A 17,993-nucleotide genomic window follows, 5' to 3' on the forward strand; every position below is an offset into this window, starting at 1 on the left:
GACTGCGCCACCCAGGCGCCCCGGAAAAGCACTGTTTTGTTGGTAGAGATACACACAGTGATGAACCGAAGTCTGCATAGAAGGAAGCAATTTTATGATTGCCTGAAAATGTTGGTTTAAAAAAAGAAAAAGAGTAACAAACAGTAAAATAAAAACTTTTGATCAAGCGCTAAAAAGTAGAATCTACTTCCAGACTTGGTCAGGCCTGAGCTGAGGATGTTGCATGAAGTTGGGTGAAGATGTTTAATCTCCATAGACCTGTTTCTGCCTTTAAAAATGATGAGGGTTTGATGAGAAGACCTCTAGGATTCTTTCTGTCTTTAAAATCCTATTACTTTTCTATTAAAAATGTTCAATTTCATGATTGACACTTGAATTTCTACTAAAATTGTATGCAAAATAATCTCCCAGTCACTGACAGTATAAAGTATCATCTGTCCCACCTAACAGCTTAAGGAGCATAAAGCTGCTAAGACAAGAATTTACAAAAGCCTTTTTTGTTAAAGTTCTTGGGACTGAATTTCAAAAGTAAGAAAACAAGACCATTCATGTGTTCAGGGGTAAAGGTCTAGGAGTAAAAACAAATTTCTGTTTTTAAATGCAAATGCCATAGAGTTTAGATAAGCTTTTAAGAAAGGACCTGGAGTTATTATTATTAGCCCTTGGGTAGATAAGAGACATACCCACAAAAAGATAATTGAGAACATAAGACAATGTCACTGAAAGAGCCTGGAATCAGAGTCAGAAATTGACAGGTCGGTCTAAGTTTTATAAGGCCTGAGACTTCAGGCAAATCCCTGAACCTTGCTGAGCCTCAGTATTATCATCTCTAAAACAGGAATCATTACTGCTTTGTTCAAATTTCAGGTGTCATGAGGAAGGAATGTGATAATGAATATGAAAACACTTAAGACTGGAAAGTCTTTTTTAAAAAGCTAAGTATGAAAAAGTGGTATATAAGTGGAATAAAAAGTTCAGAAGAGTGGTTGCTCAGGGCTGAGATGATCAGCTGCAGTTTCCCAAAGAGGTGAGGCCCTGCATCAGAGTGGACCTTGGAGAAGCAAGTGCTGGGCAGGTCGGTGGACAGCAGCATGTGGACCTGCTCCGAAGCCAAGGGCTCACACTGGGCTTTCCTGAGTGAAATAATAAGGAATGGCAGGCACAGGATCTGGACTTGAAGGCATGGCAGAGCCAGACATGGATGGAGGAAGGTGACAGGATGTCAGTGGTAAGGTGATCAAAGAGGTCAGTGAATGTGTGATGAGAATGTCTACATCTGTTTTACAGATACGCACTATCCTGGAAATTTTCCTTAGGGTGTTTTAATGTACCACTACATGCAAACTAGTTGGTAGGCAAAGGTTTCCTTTAGTCCACCTACAACACTTTCAAACGCTGTTCCATTACAGGATGAACCATGTGATGGTAGTTTAAGTACCCACACAGCCCCAGAATTTGTAGTTTACCTGCAACCTAATTTTTTTTAAGTTTATTTATTTTGAAAGAGTCAGAGAGAGCATACACGCACGAGGGGCTGAGAGAAAGAGGGCGAGAGAGAAAGAATCCCAAGTAGGCTCCAAGCTCAGCACAGAGCCCGCTGCAGGGCTCATATCCATAAACCATGAGATCATGACCTAAGCCAAAATCAAGAGTCAGACACTCAACCGACTGAGCCACGCTGGTGCCCCTGCAACCTGTGTTTTTTTTTAATCCAACCATATATTTCTTTAAAATCTTGAATACATGCTAATGGATAGAGCAGCTTTTACATCTCTTAAACAAATATCAACATAAATTAGAAAAACAGGCAATGATGGCACTAAACATCTCAAGGTAAAAGGTTGAAGCATAGAATACGATCAGCCCTGGTAATTTCTGGTTATGATTAAAAAATCAAAAAGACTTACCAATGCTATGTACTGCTCTGTAACTAACAAGGAATAAGAGATAGCTGCATACCACACAGAATATTTTCACTGCTATGCCCTGCACTGCCAAATCACTTAAAAACTTTACAAACTTACAAACTTTACAATATTTTGTAGGAGTAATAAAGACCTCTTGATTCAGTCCATAAAAATGGCAATTCACATAATCTAAACATAGCCCAAGTAACTACAGAAACAAACCACTCAGCCATTCAAGCTCTTTCAGTGGTGTCATTGATAGAGATGGAGTACCTGAGCTATAATTCTTACAGAATAATACATTGAAAACAACCTGTAATTACTACCATTCTGGAAGAAATGTATGTAATTTAAAGTTTGCTACTAGTTAATGGTACAAATAAAAAGACATTATTTTCAAGTACTTTGGAAAAAACTTCATCAGGAGAATTTGCTTTCAATTAACATGTCGATTAAAATTATTCTTATCTTCTCATTAAATGAGAAAATGTACCTGTCACAGGCACTAAAAATAATAAAACCATAATTAAAACATGTTGGGTCTACAACTAGAACTCTTTAATTTAAAAATGGGTTTTGGAACAATAGGTGTAATGATTCTGGTTGGGTGTAAGATGTGATCCTCCTACTCTCTCATTGTTGTAAAAGAGAGGGAAGCAATCCCCCCAGTCACCTGAAGAGAGAGGTTTTGCAAGTCCCCAAGGACATAGATGGAACAGAGCAACCAGTGGGAGAGGAAGCCAAGGTTATAGTGAGTGCATAAATAATCATGGTGACAGAAGGAGCTTCTTTGGAAAACAGGCAACTTCTAAAGTTGCTTACTGTATGATCCAATCATTCTACTCCTAGGTATTTACCCAACAGAAATGAAAGAATATGTTCCTATGAATGAATGTTCACTGCACTTTCATTAGTAATAGACAGAAACTAGAAACGGGAAGCCTGGGTGGTTTTGTCAGTTGAGTGGTCTACTCTTCTGCTCAGGTCATGATCCCAGAGTCATGAGATTAAGTGCTGAGTTGGGCTCTGTGCTGTGTGTAAAGCTTGCTTAAGATTTTTTTTCTCTTCCTCCTTTCCTCCCCCATTCACGCACAGGTTCTCTCAAAATTCAACAACAACAACAACAACAACAAGGAAACTAGAAACAACTCAAATGTCCATCAACAGGGAAATAGGGTATATCCATAAAATGAAACACTACCTAGCAACAGAAAGTAGTGAGCTCTTGATATATATAATAATATGGATGAATCATAAAATATTACATGCTGAGTGAAAGAAGGCAGACAAAAACTGAGTACATATTATATGATTCTACTTACATTCATCTTAGAAAATGCAAACTAACCTGCAGTGCTAGAAATAAGACCAGTGGTTGCCAAAGGACAGGATGGGAGTATTACAAAGGGGCAGGAGGATACTTTTTGGGGTAAGAGATATGTTCATTATCTTGATTTTGGTGATAGTTTCACAGGTGGACACATGTCACATGAACCCATCAGATTATACATTTCAAATATGTGCAGTTGGTTGTATGTCAATTCTACCTCAACAGTTTTTTTTTTTTTTTTTAAGAATCAAAAAAATGGGACAAGAGGATAAGTTTCTAGGCAGAATAGGCTAAACTTGGAGGACCTCAGACCCTGAGGAGAGAAAACCTCACAGAAAGACCATTGAGAAAAAGAGGTATAATTATACTCCGTTTAGGAAGAGGAGTACATTGAGGCAATGGGCACCCCCACCCCAAGAAGAGTGACAGGGCTACAAAGAAAGATCCAGGAGAAGTAGGAGGAAAGAGAAAGCTGACTGCTTGGGTCTGCACTGAAAAGAGGGAAACCAGGTTTCCCTAGGATTGATTGCCCAAGCCAGTGCACCAGTCATAGTAGGCAGGGAAATGAGAATTTAGGGTGAACACTAATATAAGGGGGCAGGACTCCCTTAAACTTGCCACAGCTGGTTCTAAATCTGACATCAAAAGCACCAATCCCCAGTATCTTTCTTTACTTCTTTACTGTGTGTGGCCCTAGATGGGGGCCACACACCTGAGGTGATGGAAGCCCAAGGCAGGACTGTGAGAAACAGGTAGAAGCCAGATGAGCAGGGCCTGGCCAACTGGATGAGGCACTTCTGGGGGTAGTTCTGGTAGTTGGGTTGAACAGCTCCCCTCCCCATGGGAGCTACTGGGGATAAGACAATGGAGTAAAGAAACCCTGGTGCCCTCAAGGCTCCAACATCCAAGGTTGGGGGTTGGGCCATCAAGGAAGAGGCTGGGCCACCTGAGGCAATGCAAGTTGGTCCAGCAGGATAGCAGGAGGTAAGGTCACCAAAGCGTTTCCTTGGGGTGACTCCCTTTGGCACCTCAGAGCTCTGACCCCAAAGACAGTTCTTGGCACCATCCAAGCCCATGCTCTTTGGCTGACACCAAGCTAGAGATAAACTGCTTAAATCCTACAGGAAGGAAAGGTCAGCCTTAGGGTTTAAATGTTGTGAGTTTTTAAATTTGCCTCTAAATTTTCAGTAGATTAGGGAAGGATGATGGTCAAAACATTTTTGAGATCTTAGTTCTTCCTTTTGAGTGTTTTGCTGCAGCCATTATTCCATCAAAACAAATCAAAACTAAACCATGTTTGTGAGAAGAGACTCATAAATAATGGTATGTTGGTTATTTCCTAATTTATTTCTGTCCTTAATACTTACTAGGGAAGCATAAGAGGGGACTTGTCATTTAAGAAACCTATGGAGGTAGATGCCTCTTTCCTTCCCTTTTACTTCAAATTGATTTTAGCATTAAAATGAGAAAAAACATAGTCTGATAGAAGAAAACCTTTCATAGATTACTTATGGGCCCTTAGGCAAATCACTTACTTCAATGGGCCTCAATTTTTGAAACTGTAAAATGAGGGGGTTGGTTTAGGTCTGGGTGTGTGGGTCTAATAAACCATTCATTCATTCATTCATTCCTTCATTCATTCAGTATTTGAGAACCTACTGCATCCTGGGCAGTATCACAAGCACGAGGCTACAATGATTAAAAGAGAGGCAAGACCTCTACACTACAACTTGATTCTCAAGAGACCAAAAATGAAGGGGAACCCAACAAGATGTCAGGTAGTGATAAGCACTAAGAAAACACAAGGAGTGCCTGGGTAGAGTGCCTTACTTTACTTTGGGGGGCGGGGGAGGGAGGGTGGTCAGGGATGTGAGGGCTGAGTAGTCTGGAATGATGGGAAAGAATAAGCCACTTGATTCCGAGGAGAGGCAACCCCACGGGCAAAGCCCTCAGGTGGGAAGAGCTCATTTGGTCCTCTTCATAGGTAAAGGAGAACCTACCCCTCTTTTTCATTTTATATCCTTCCTCCAAGTAGTCTGTATTAATTCCATTTACATGTATTTATACAGAGCTTTTTAAAGAGGAACAAAAAGGGGCGCCTGGGTGGCTCGGTCGGTTAAGTGTCTGACTCTTGGTTTTGGCTCAAGTCATGATCTCATGGTTCGTTAGTTCAAGCCCCACATTGGGCAGTGTGCTGGGGGTGTGGGGCCTGCTTGAGATTCTCTCTCCCTCCTCTCTCAAATAAATAAATAAACTTAAAAAAATTTTTTAAAGAGGAGCAAAATGTTTGATTTGAACAACTTATTCCAGATAGGCTTTCTCCTCTACATGACTCCTTTGTTATTTTCAAGTTTCTGTCCTCATAGTTATAAATTCTTCCACTTATTCCAGGCATTTAAATCAGTGTTTTTTGAATTTTATGACAATGACCCATAGTAAGAAATAAATTTTACATCATGACCCAGTGTTTACATAAAACCAAAGCAAAAGTTTTTAAAACCAAGCTTATTGTTTTATTTCATATCTTTTTTTTAAATGTTAAGGTGATTTCATGGGTAACTTACAGTATGAAAAACACTATTCTAAACCGACACTGGCTAGTAATTTTGTTATTAACAAACCAAAAAATGGTAAAATTGATTAAACAACCTCAAAGGCTCTCCCCTCCCCCTTTTTTCTGTGCACATACTTGCTTTAAAGAAATGGGTTTCAGGTTTTTCTGCATAACTTGTGGAGGAAATGCCCAGAAGGGACATTTTCAGGGGGCTGGGGTGGAGGGAAGGGAACCCAAATAATGCAAATTGTTCAACAGGTGAGGAGACACCTTTGGTTTCAAAGATTGCCCAAGAAGGAAAGATTCACAAAGTCTTCATAGTAATAGGCTGTGTGTGTGTGTGTGTGTGTGTGTGTGTGTGTGTTGGGGGAAGGGATGGTGTTAAGTAATTTATTAAATTTTAAGTTCTTAGAGGGGAGTCAGTCTGTACCCTACCTCCCCTCACCATAATTCAAGTCTCACATGGACAGATGTGTAACTGTAGCACAGAGAATCAGACCTTGCATTTAGCACATAGTACACAGGTGCTCAATAACATTTTGTTTAATAGTTATTAAACAAAAAATATCAAATAATGGGGTTCGTTGTCATTGTCAAATCCTAACTTTGCACGTACACAAATTATTATATTCTCCTGGAATGTATTAATATCATGCAATAGTAAATGAAATGTGTTTATCTTCAAGTCATTGTTTAAGTCCAAGGAGCTTAATCAGGTATTTTTCTCAGACACTAAGTGGGAAAAGGATGTTTTCTATTGCAAGGTATAATACATAGAATTGGCTGTAATGGAAAGATTCCACGTCTGCTAGTGGCCATGGTAAACAGCTGGGATTAAAATGAGTGTGTTAATTTAATAGGTAGTTTCTCAAGGGACACTAACCAGTGGGCTCTGTCAGCCAAGGGCTCTCTCTGATAGAAACCATGCCAATTTCTCTGTGAAACGTGGTTAGTGTCCTCACCCCTGAAGTCAGAAGTGCATGCACCCAATTTCCAGTAGCCCCAGGGCCCTGGAGCAGAAAAATTACACCTGCAAGCCAGCATTCTCCCACACTGCCACACAGCTGCCACACACAGAAAGCGGCTTATTGAAACCGTGTGCCCTTCAGCCCCATTTAGGGACATCATTAACGATTTCAAATTACAACTGTTGCTTTATCTCAAAACAGTGATAAATAGCGGAGCTACATTCATGACGCTTTTAAGTCATTGATTTGCTCTCCTCTCAGGGGCAAAAAAGATGTTGAGACAAGTGCAAACCTGCCAGAGCTTCTTATTATAGATGCAGCCCTCCTTCTCTCCCTCTCTCTGTTCCACTTCAGCACCCCTCCCTCTCTGGATTTCCTGAACTGAGGCAGTGTGGCCTCCGGTAAGGAACTGCAAGTGGCTCCTTCTCAAAACAAGGAGGGCTTCACCAGAGAGGCTGAGGCGACAGAGGCAACAACCACTCTCTCACCCTAGCAGGTCAATGCCCCCCATTCCCCAAGTCAACAACAGGTCGGGTTTCAGAAAGGAACAAAGTCTCAGGGCAGGGCGGTCACCCATTCAAATTCAGGAGCATCTGCTTAAACGCGAGACGGAACAAACCCTGCTGCCATACCGGAGGTGTGGGCAGGCGAATGTGAGCGTGTGCACAGGGACAGACTATACATGGGCGAAACGTTAGTGGTAACGAAGGGAGACCCACCACGGTCGACAAAGCCACAACTATTACCACTTGAAATATCACCCGCAGGGCACTGGCTTCGGTGCCAAAATTTCCCCGGATTTATTTTCAGGCAAGTGACTCACAATCTCGTCTCCATAAGTAATTCCATTAAAATGAGTCGCCGGTTCCACTAACTCGACTTTCCGCTGCCCTCTGGCTGCCCCTCCCTCCTCTCCGCCCATCCTGCAAACCCAGACAGCTCACAGACTGAGCAACCGTACCCCAGGGTAGCAGAAGGCAGGCTCTCAAGCCCGGCCCCCACCCTCGCGGAAGGATGAATGGGGCCGCAGGCGGGTGGGAGAGCCAGGAGGACGCGTGCGGGCTGTGCGCGCGGTGTGTACGCGTGTGTGCGCGCGTGGGCACGCACCCCCGGCCAACTTACGGAGGTGGAGTTGGTCCTCGTTTGGCCCTGGTTCCGCACCTCCTGCTCCCGGAACTGCAGTCCAGCCAGATGCTTCTCCAGTGCCTCCCAGTCCATAGGGGGCACCGGGGGCTCCTCCGGGACACACGTCCCGCCGTCGGTGGGCTGAAGGCAGAGGACCCCAGTTGCCGGACCCCGGCCGCCGCGTCGGCCCCGCGCGGGCTGGGGCTTCTGGACCGCCCGGCGGGGGCCCCGAGAACCGCTGGGCCGGCCGGCCAACACCACCACGTTGCCATTGTGCCTGAGGTCCTGGGGGTCGTGCGGGTGGAGGTTGCCGTTGGGCACGGGGGGCGGCATGGCAGTGGTGGCGCCCTTGCCCCCGCCGCCGCCGCTGCGGGTCCTGGCGCTCACGTCCCCCGGCTCCCGGGCCGGACAGCGGTCATCCCGGTACCCCCGCTCGTCGCGCTCGTCCTCCTCTTCCTCCTCCTCCCCGTCCTCCTCCGGCGCCCACTCATCAATCACCTTCTTCTGGTAGACCGGGAAGGGCTCCTCATAGTCCTCCAGGGCAGACACCAAGTCCAGACTGCCTCCCGGCGACGACGAGGATTTGCACTCGGAGCAAGGGGTCACTTTGGTGGAGTTGGACTGCGAACTGGTGCGGCTGCTGCTGCTGCTGCTGCCGCCGGCGTCACTGCCTAGATCCATCCCATCCTCTCGGTAATCCTAGAAGGGAGGAGGCAGAGAGTGAGCTGCCGGGCCGAGCCTGCTCCGGCCCCCCGCCACCCGCCGCGAGCACCCCGGCCCAGTGCCCCGAGCCTGCCTGGTCGGAGGTGCACTCCCGAAGAAGGCCTGGGGACGGAGCCGGCACGAGCTTGAGGCTTCCCTTCGCCCACCGCCGCCCCCCCCCCCCAACCATACTTCCTTCCAGTAACTAACCCTCAGATTAGCAAAGGGGGTGCCCAGCCACCAGCGCTCACACTTTCCATAAGAGGGTCCCCGGGGCGCGCATGGACTTTGTTGTAACCATTTTGCGCCGGGAGCACCCCTGCACCCCGCCCCAAGGATTCTCCGAGAACCAGACACTTTCCCAGAGAATTATAATTCCCTGGGGGCGGGACCGAGAAGAGGGTGGGCGGCTACTGAATTCGCACCTCGTTCCGGGCGCCGAGACCACCCCCCACTCGGCCCCGCCTCGCCCCGCCCCCGCCGGCGGCTGGGAGCCGGCTCGGTTCGCCAGCTGAGCTTTACTTTCTAAGGAACGGCAGGCAGCTCGGAGGTCTCACTCCCGCCTCCGCGCCTCCCTGACCGGCCCCTCCTCGGCCCGCCGGAAGGCTCGGGGTGGTGGGGCGCTCTCCGCTTTCGCAGGAGAGGGTGGCTCTCGCCACCCCCAAAGGTGTGCGGGGCCGGGCGCGGCGGCGGTAGCTGCAGGCGCCGCCGCCGCCGCCGCCGCCGCCGCCCTGGGGGAGGGAGGACGCGCCCTCCCGGCGGCGGAGCCGGTCCCGCCACCGAGCATGCCCAGAGGCTGCCGGGCGCGGCGCAGTCCGTTCTCCCGGTTTTCGCGGCTGCAGTCTCAGGCGGGAGGCGGGAGGGCTTGGGTTCAGAGAGGTCGGGAAAAGGCCGAGGGAAAGGGGCTCGGGGCGTTAGGGATGCAGACCTGGCCAATTAACAGGGGCGGCACCCTGGGGAGGGTGGCGGGTGTTAACCCACAGACGCACACACAAAGATTTTCTGGGCGCGTTTCAAGCCCTCTTTTCAGGGCTCGTTATTCTGTCTTAGCTTCCCCGTACCCCCAAAGCGCGGTCGCGGCGCATGCTAACCCACGCGGAAGTCCCCGAGTGATCCGGTGAAGGACCTCCCTCCCCCCACACGCGCACAGACACTAGCCCTTGTGGGAGCCCGAAGTGACGTGTGCTGGGTGGTCATGCACCATCATTTCCCTTCCACCTTCCTCGGCCACTTCCTCTCCCTCCACCGCCCTGCTCCAGTCGCCTTGCCCGCGCCCCTTCCAAGTTCAGGCTGTGGGCGGAACCTGTTGCTTTAGCTCACGCTTCCTTCCCACTACCGGCCGCACGCTGAGGATGACCTCAAGAGAGGTGTGTGTCTGGGGAATGGAGAGCTAAGTGGAAGATGGGACTGATACCTGGAACGTTGGTGAAGAATCTGTTCTAAAGGTTTAGGCGAACCTCTAAAGTCCCTTTTGGCCGCCTCCAATCAAGGAGACATTAAAGGAAGGGAAGACGTGGATATCAGGTGACCTGCTCCTGGCACTTGCACTGACTCTGCGTCCTTAAATTTTTCTGGAAACCGAGTCAAAGAAACCTATGCTGGGTTTTTCAGAATGCACACTGGTTCCCTGAATTTGGCAGCTCATCTCATTAGGCACAAGGTTCCTTGGAGTGAAGATACCATCACTTGGAAAGCATAGATGGGTCATAGAGCACCTTTTCAGGGTTAGAGATTTACTGTGAACCAACCAGTTCGGACTTGTAAGAACTGGGAAACAAGGAAATGCCCTCTTAAATGTTCACACACACACACATGTGAGGTGACGGATGTGTTAACTAGGGGATCCTTACACACTGTATGCTTGTGTCAAATAACCATAGCATGCATTTAAAATATTTAACAATTTTATGTGTCAATTATACCTCAGTAAATCTGAAAAAATTCAAAAAGAAAAAAAAAAACCCAAACAACCCTAGCACTTAATTTTACAATGGATTGGGGGAAAACCAGTTTCCCTGAACTTCCAGATTTGGGCTGTTACTAATTATTCCCAGTGAATTCTAGCTTGGACCAGGCCACTACCCTGGCTTTGCACCCTCCAGAGGGAGGACCAGGGGAATGCTTGGAATTCTTTAGTAGGGAGTGGCTGCCATCCTGACTTTTCTTCTAGGTCCTAATTGGGACTTGGTGCAGAGACCCTTTGTTTAAGTGATTTCAGTGAAGTGTGACTCTTTCCAGTCCTAGGTAGGCCTGAGCCAGGGAAGATAAACTAATCTTTTAACTTGCCTGGAAGCAGCAATCTTAATGAATACAGGAAAAGGGGCCTCTGGTCTGGCCCCTTTACAGCTCTTCTGTAAAACAGGACTGATTATAATTTCAAATGTCTTTTATGGTAACATCTGTAAACAGCCTGCCTTGTGCTCCAAATATGGTTTGATTTTGAGGTTGCTGTGAAGCCCTGGGTCAGCTGGCTGCCCGTCCCCCACCCCCTGCCCCGTAGGATGGATGTGGCCCTAAAAGTGTTCAGAGATGTGGGTAGGAAACACCGGGTGCTGGGAACTAGATAGCTGCTTTTCAAATCACCATGTGAATTGGCAAGGGTTAGGTCAGGAAAAGCTCACTGCTCTGGGGCAGAACACAGGTAGACAGATAAGTATTCATCAACTGGAGTGATAAAAAGTTGTGGTCTCAGTCCCAATTTTTAAACATTAGGACCTCCTCAGCCACCCACCCAGATTCCCTCCTGGGCTCCTACTCATCCCCCCTGCTGCCCAGATGGTCTGTGTTCAGGGAATGCAAAATAAGGCCTTAGAAAAACATTTGGCAAGGTAAATCCACTGCCAAAAACGCATGGCATTTCAAAGCCAAATATCTCTGAATTATCTGTCCTTTTAAATAATTTTCTGACCAGATATTCTGGATCAGATGGGAAAGTACCAGGTTTCGTTTTTTCTTTTCTCTTCATGCAAGGTGCCTGGCTAGCCCAGTTTCCATTCTGTTTCCAGCCTTCCATCTCCTGCCAAGAACTGTCCCATTTTGGAACAGAGAGCCCTGCCAATTCCTAGGCCGGCGACAGTCTACAGATATGTCCAGCAGGATGGAGAGATTATTTGGAAAGTGATTGAAAGGTCCTGTCTTCCTCTTTATAGGACCGTGTCCTCAGGTTAGGAGCTTGTGGCTTACAGATTTAGATTTGTCCCCTGCAACCTTTGTAAATTAGACATCAGAGATGTGAGTCAAGTGGGTGTCATCGCAAACCAGCACCTTCCCCCATCAATCACCCCAGTATGGACCACTGTGTCCTGAAATTACTAAACAGTCTCCCTACTACCTATGCCCATTCTCTGCATGCAGCCAGAGTGCCTCTCTGCAGTGCAGGTCTCTCCCAGCTCCTTTAAAGTCCCCTTGGCTCCTCATTTCCCTTAAAGGAACTGCTTCCTGCCCAACCTCCCCCCATTTCTTTTGGCAAATTTCTACTTATCCTTTATGTCTAGGCTTAAATGTCACTTCCTCCGGGAAGGCTCCTGATTCTCTGTACCGCCCACCTAAAAGGAAGCAGGTAACTTTCCCATGCTCCAGAGATATTTATTGCACTCATCATAAATGCTGCATCTACGTTGCTGTTTAATTGCATGTCTTCTCTACTAGACTCAAGAAAACCATTTTCTGCCAAGACCCAGGCCACACATACGTATAAAAATATTTAAAAGTTTCATAAAACCCTTATTTGTAAATCCTATCCTAATTCATTTAAAAGAAAATTTGCTCACACTTCACCATTGACTTTATAACCCTTAAGTGGATCAGTGCTCCTACTGGGAAAACATACTCTAGAGGAGTAAATACTCTAAGGGAGTAAATACTCTAAGGGAGGAGCTATTTCTCTGTTTTGTTCATGATAACTGGAATGGAATAGAAGCTTCATCAATATTTGTTGCTGCAGGGGCACTGGGGTGGCTCAGACGGTTAAGCGGTTATGAGTCCAACTTCAGCTTAGGTCATGATCTCATGGTTCTGGAGTTCAAACCCCGCATGGGGCTCTCTGCTGTCAGTGGAGAGCCCACTTCAGATCCTCTGTCCCCCCCATCCCCCCACACCTCCCCTGCTTGTGCTCTCTGGCTCAAAAATAAAAACATTAAAAATATATATTGGATGCTGGGATTATTAATAATAACATTTAATTCTCAAAAACTCTATCAAGAGGGGCACCTGGGTGGCTCAATCAGTTGCGCGTCCAACTTCGGCTCAGGTCATGATCTCGCGGTCCGTGAGTTCAAGCCCCGCGTCGGGCTCTGTGCTGACAGCTCGGAGCCTGGAGCCTGTTTCAGATTCTGTGTCTCCCTCTCTCTCTGACCCTCCCCCGTTCATGCTCTGTCTCTGTCTCAAAAATAAATAAACATTAAAAAAAAAAATTACAAAAAAACCAACTCTATGAAGAAACTAGTATCCCCATGTACAGGTGAGATTGCTGAAGATAGTAAGATTAAGTAACGCGGCCTAATGTCAAAGAGCTGGAAAACTAGGTGGCATAGCCAAGATTTGGACCCAGGTAGCTTGGCTCCAGAATCTTGGCTGCTAGTCACTCAGTGAAAGGCTCACTACCCTTTGGTCTGCATGCATATGGATAAATTCACAGAGCAAAATGTCAGAAAGGGCTCCTTGCAGCAAGTTCAAAGGAGTTCTGAGTCTCCTGCCCTGCAGGGGCTCCTTGGGCAATATTTCTGTCTATGCAGAGGAGAAGGCAGCTGGCAAGAGCAGCTGTTCCCTGATGCACACATGTGCTCCACCTCCTCAACTGTCAACAAGTTCAGTGCTATTCGGCACGTTGGGAGACTTAATTGTGTAAAAGAAGAGTACAGACACCCTGGAAAATGAAATTTCCAATTGTATGAACTACATGCTTTTAATTTCCCCGCAAAGCAAATCCTTTCAGAAGGTAGCCATGAGATTGGGATTTTCATTTTTGTCATGAACGGAAAACTGGAATAATACTCCAAGGGTAGGGATGACAGCATGTTCCTAGGAGGTCAGTGCTATTTATAGGATGTTAATCTGTAAAGGCAACATTTGAGAAAAGGCATGACTGAAATATTTAAATTGTAAGGAGTATAGATAGCTGGGAAAAAGGTTTATTTGCAAAAGTCCCAAACTAATTCTGAAATTATTGCCCCTAATGCTGAACCTTCTTTCTCTAAGTTGTGGCATTTAGAGTGATAAAGAAATGGCTGGCAAAGAGGTTTGTATTTCATCTTTATTGCATGAATTACATGCAAGTCACATGCAGTATACAGATGCTCTCCTATTTCATCACCTGAATTTAACTACATGGTAATATGTAGCAGCACTGTGGGGCCAAGTGTCCTGGATATAGAACATCTGGGCTTAGTTTCCAGTCCTGTCTCTAACCAACTTTGTGACCTCAGTTTCCTCACGAAGGGGGCTAGACTGCATGGTCATGATGTTACACAAATAGTCAGAATTATGAGTAAGTGAATGAACTAAAAGGCTTCTTCCAGCTTGAAGACCCTTTGGATTTCATCCTAGACACTATGGGAAATATGGTATAAAACTGTCTCTGAATGGTTTCATCACCTTCTCTGTTGGGAGATACAAAGTTGGTTTCTCTATTAATTTAAAACCAAGGTCTCTCTCCATTGGGCAGGTTGAATGCATGGCATTTCTCCTTTATTTCTGGAGAGCCAATAGTTGATTTTTAACGTTTAGTCTATATGTATAGATATTTTGGAGATGGATCCTATATACACCTAATTTTTTTTCTTTCTTTCATTTACAGAGCTATATATTTTTTAAGTTTATTTATTTATTTTGAGAGAGAGAGAGAGACAGCATGAGCAGGGAAGATGCAGAGAGAGAGGGAGTGAGAGAGTATCCCTAGCAGGCTCCCCACTGTCAGCGCAGAGCCTGCTGTGGGGCTGGTACTCATAAACCGTGAGATCATGACCTGAGCAGAAACCAAGGTTCAGATGCTTAACCGACCGAGCCACCCAGGCACCCCTACATAGCTAAATTTTAATGAAAAACATCCCTTTAAAAAACATTAACATCTTAAATGTTTAGGTTCTCTAGAAAACCATGAGATTGCACTTATTTCCTGCATTTTCCTCAATAAAAATGAAATGGCAAAATTTAGACAACCTCAGCCCTTAAAAGATAGCTCCAATGACCTATTTCCTAAACCTGAAACCAGGACACTTGGCTTGACATATACCAAAGTGCTTACAAAAACTAGGTGAATGTATGAAATGAAGATTACTCTAAAAAGTCTACAGGTATTGGTGAATAAGGCAACTCTAACTGACACTGATAGTGTCTTTCTTTATCAAGGAAAAGTCACACAGAGAGTGTCAGTCAGGACCTCAACATATGGCCGCACAGATTGTACCCTGTCTGGTGCCAGGAGGATTGTGATCTGCACCACAGGTGCCTGCCAAGAGGGACCGTTTGGCACCTTTGCCTAGGTGGTGGGGTAAATGGCACCCCCTAGGATTGTGCAGTGCACAATTTGCACAACAGTAATCAGAGGCTCTATTGGGAATCTCATTAGAAGGAAATTTGTTCTCTGTTGAGGAGATTGGAAGAGGAAGGCTGCTGTTCTTTTCCTAATAAAGTCATACCTCAGATCAGATGGCATTGACAAAAATTCAACTTATTTAAACTCTCCTCATCTTTCTTTTTCCAGAAATTCTTTGTCATCATATTCTACCTTCCTTAAGTTCCTAGCAATTCTTGAAAATGCAAATCTGTAAGCAACTCTGAATTTATTTTTTGAGCTTCACTGAAGGGCATATATTACATAAGAGGACATTTAGGAAAAGCTACGAAAGTTTGTAGTCTCATTGCATGAGCTCAGGGAAGCGTTACAAGTCACAGGCACTGAAACCATGTGCACATGACCCCAGTACAAGATGAATTGCCCCAGAAATTGTGTGCCTTGTGCTTTGATGTGTTATGCTGTCAAAGAGGAACATCCTCACAGGATGCACTAAGAAGTGAAAACTCTGTTCTGGTCACTTCTCTATATAACTTTGGAAGTGTTATCAAATCAGAAAATAACTACTGGCATTGTCAGTGCAATCCAAGCAGGAGGAATGTATCTGAACGTGAAGGAGGAGGCAGCTTGGTGGAACAGGAGGGAACTCTTCCAAAAGCCTTGGCTCTGCCTCTGAGTAGCTCTGCATTTATGGGCAAGACAGTTCCCGCAGCTCTTTGGGCCAATGGTCTTATCATGAAAGGAGAGTGGTATGAAATTGTTGGAAGTCTCCAAAGGTTAGGCAGGTAAGGTAAACGAGTGAAGTAGGCAGCATTGGTGACAGGGAGTTCTGGAGCAAGTCACTGAGCTACTGGACAGCACAGCACACGGCATCCATATGAAAATGAAGAACAAAAAGCATTTTTATCTTCAGTTTACCCCTGGATCATCACTTGGACCTCTGCTCTCAGCTTTAGATGCCCAGAGTTCTAAGACTACATGAAAATGAAAGAGTTAGGGAAACTATCCATCTTGGCTTGTATAGGATGGTCCTGCTTTTATCCTGGCATCTTGTCCTGGCATAATTATGAACAGCACCTTTCTTCACTCTCAAAAGCGTCCCAGTTTACATGATAAATCAAATGATCACTCAAGGCATGGGGGAATGTGAAAACTGTTCAACTTCACTAGTAATCAAAAAGATGCAATTTCAATAATAATGAGGTTACATATTGCCTATAAAATATTTTTAAATTATTTAAAACATAATATACAATGTCAGAATGAGTGTGATCGGGGGTGCCTGGATGGCTCAGTCAGTTGAGCGTCTGACTTCGAACTCATGAATGGTGAGATCATGACCTGAGCTGAAGTCGGACACTTAATCAACTGAGCCACCCACGCACCCTTGATAAAATGTTTTAAATGTCTTTGCAAAGTTTATACCCCATAACCTGTTAATAATTCAACAAGTATTTATGGAGCACTTACTACATGGGTGGCCCTGAGAGATACTGTGGTGAAAGAGACAGACACTATTTGCCCAAAATGAAAGTTCATTCTAGTAGAGAAACAGACATTACAGCAGAAAAAAGATACCCAACAATTTAGATTACAACTTGTCATAAGTACCCAGAGTAGACTCATACGATGCTGAGAAAGCACGTAGGTAGTGTGTGTATTGGAGGTTGCATCAGAAAAAGGGTTGGTCAGCTGAAGAAGAGGGAGGGTGTTAAAGGCAGAAGAAACACCTTAAACAAAGGGTTTGAGGCTGATAGAAGCCTAGCTTACGTGAGTAGCTGAAAGAAAACCACTAGGTTGGAATAAGAGAGTAAGGGGGAGAGTGGCAAGAGAAGGGGTTGCCATTAAGATCTTTATCCTAACAACCGCGTAAGGACTGTAAAGGCAGATTGACATTTTTAGAAATGTTCTCCTCGGTAGAGAACTACCAGAGGATAGAAGGACCGAGAAGGACAAGAGTGGATGCAGAGACCAATTAGGAAGCAAATATAGTAGTCCAGGGAGGAGATAAATGTGGTTTAGGTGAGGGTGGGGAGATGGAGAGAAATAGAAATATTAAAGATATATTTAGATGGAAGAATTAACAAGACCTGGTGACGTAATAGAGAGAGACGTCACTGATGGTTTCCAGCTTTGTATCATAAGCAATTTAGTGGAAAGGTGGTATCTCTTCACTGAAATGGGCAACAAGGAGGGGGTTTGGTAGCAAGCAAAAGAAGGGAAAATATTGAATCATTTTTGGACATTTTCTATTTGAGATGGTATAAGACATACAAGTGAACATGCCAAGTAGGTATCTGGATATGTGTGTCTGGAGCTTAGCAGAGAGATCTGGGGCTGGAGATGTAAATATGGGAGATTGTATTTGAAAGCTTGGGTATAGGTGACATGTCTGCCGACAGAGAGAGTAGGAAGAGGTAGGTCACATTTCTAACCCCGAGGAACTCCACGGTTGATAGATCTAGAAGAAAAATGAGTTTGTAAGAGACAAGGAACAAACTGGGGGGAGGAGACAATAGTTACTCTTTTAAAAATCTAGCCTAAGGACACAGAAATGAGGATCTATATTTATGCATAAAGACGCTCATTGTGGCATTTACAAGAGTGAAAAATTAGTTTCAACCTAAATGTCAAAAAATGGTAAGATATTTAAATAAATTGTGACACATTCATTCTGTGGAATAAATGCAGTCAAATACGATGCTTTTGAAAATCATAATATTAAATGACTAAAAGAGGATATACTATCATACATACGTTATCCACATTTTAAAAAATTAAATGCTTATTATGCCTAGGAAAAGATGTACCACATGTTAACAGTGGCTAAAGATGGATGGTAATATTGCAGGTGACTTTTTACCTTTGTATCTATTTGTATTTTCAGTTTCTTTAC

General features: G+C 45.1%; 1 protein-coding gene across 4 annotated transcripts in view; it reads right to left on the reverse strand.

Annotated features, from left to right (window-relative positions):
• SCHIP1 (schwannomin interacting protein 1) overlaps nt 1–17,993 on the reverse strand; it is a 549,016-nt gene that overhangs the window by 113,969 nt on the left and 417,054 nt on the right. Inside the window, exons 1-2 of one of the 4 annotated variants that reach the window (XM_060639088.3) lie at nt 9,109–9,207; nt 7,882–8,583 (exon numbers count right to left, since the gene is read on the reverse strand). In XM_060639088.3, coding sequence (XP_060495071.1) covers nt 7,882–8,565 — 684 coding nt within the window. In that variant the 5' untranslated portion in view covers nt 8,566–8,583; nt 9,109–9,207. Of the gene's footprint in view, nt 1–7,881; nt 8,584–8,796; nt 8,938–9,108; nt 9,208–17,993 lie in introns of those variants that run through there. The other 3 variants (XM_060639086.3, XM_060639087.3, XM_060639085.3) reach the window with 3 other exon arrangements.

This window comes from Panthera onca, chromosome C2 (genome assembly GCF_046562875.1).
Source record: "Panthera onca isolate mPanOnc1 chromosome C2, mPanOnc1 haplotype 2, whole genome shotgun sequence".
Classification (NCBI taxonomy): Eukaryota; Metazoa; Chordata; class Mammalia; order Carnivora; family Felidae; genus Panthera; species Panthera onca.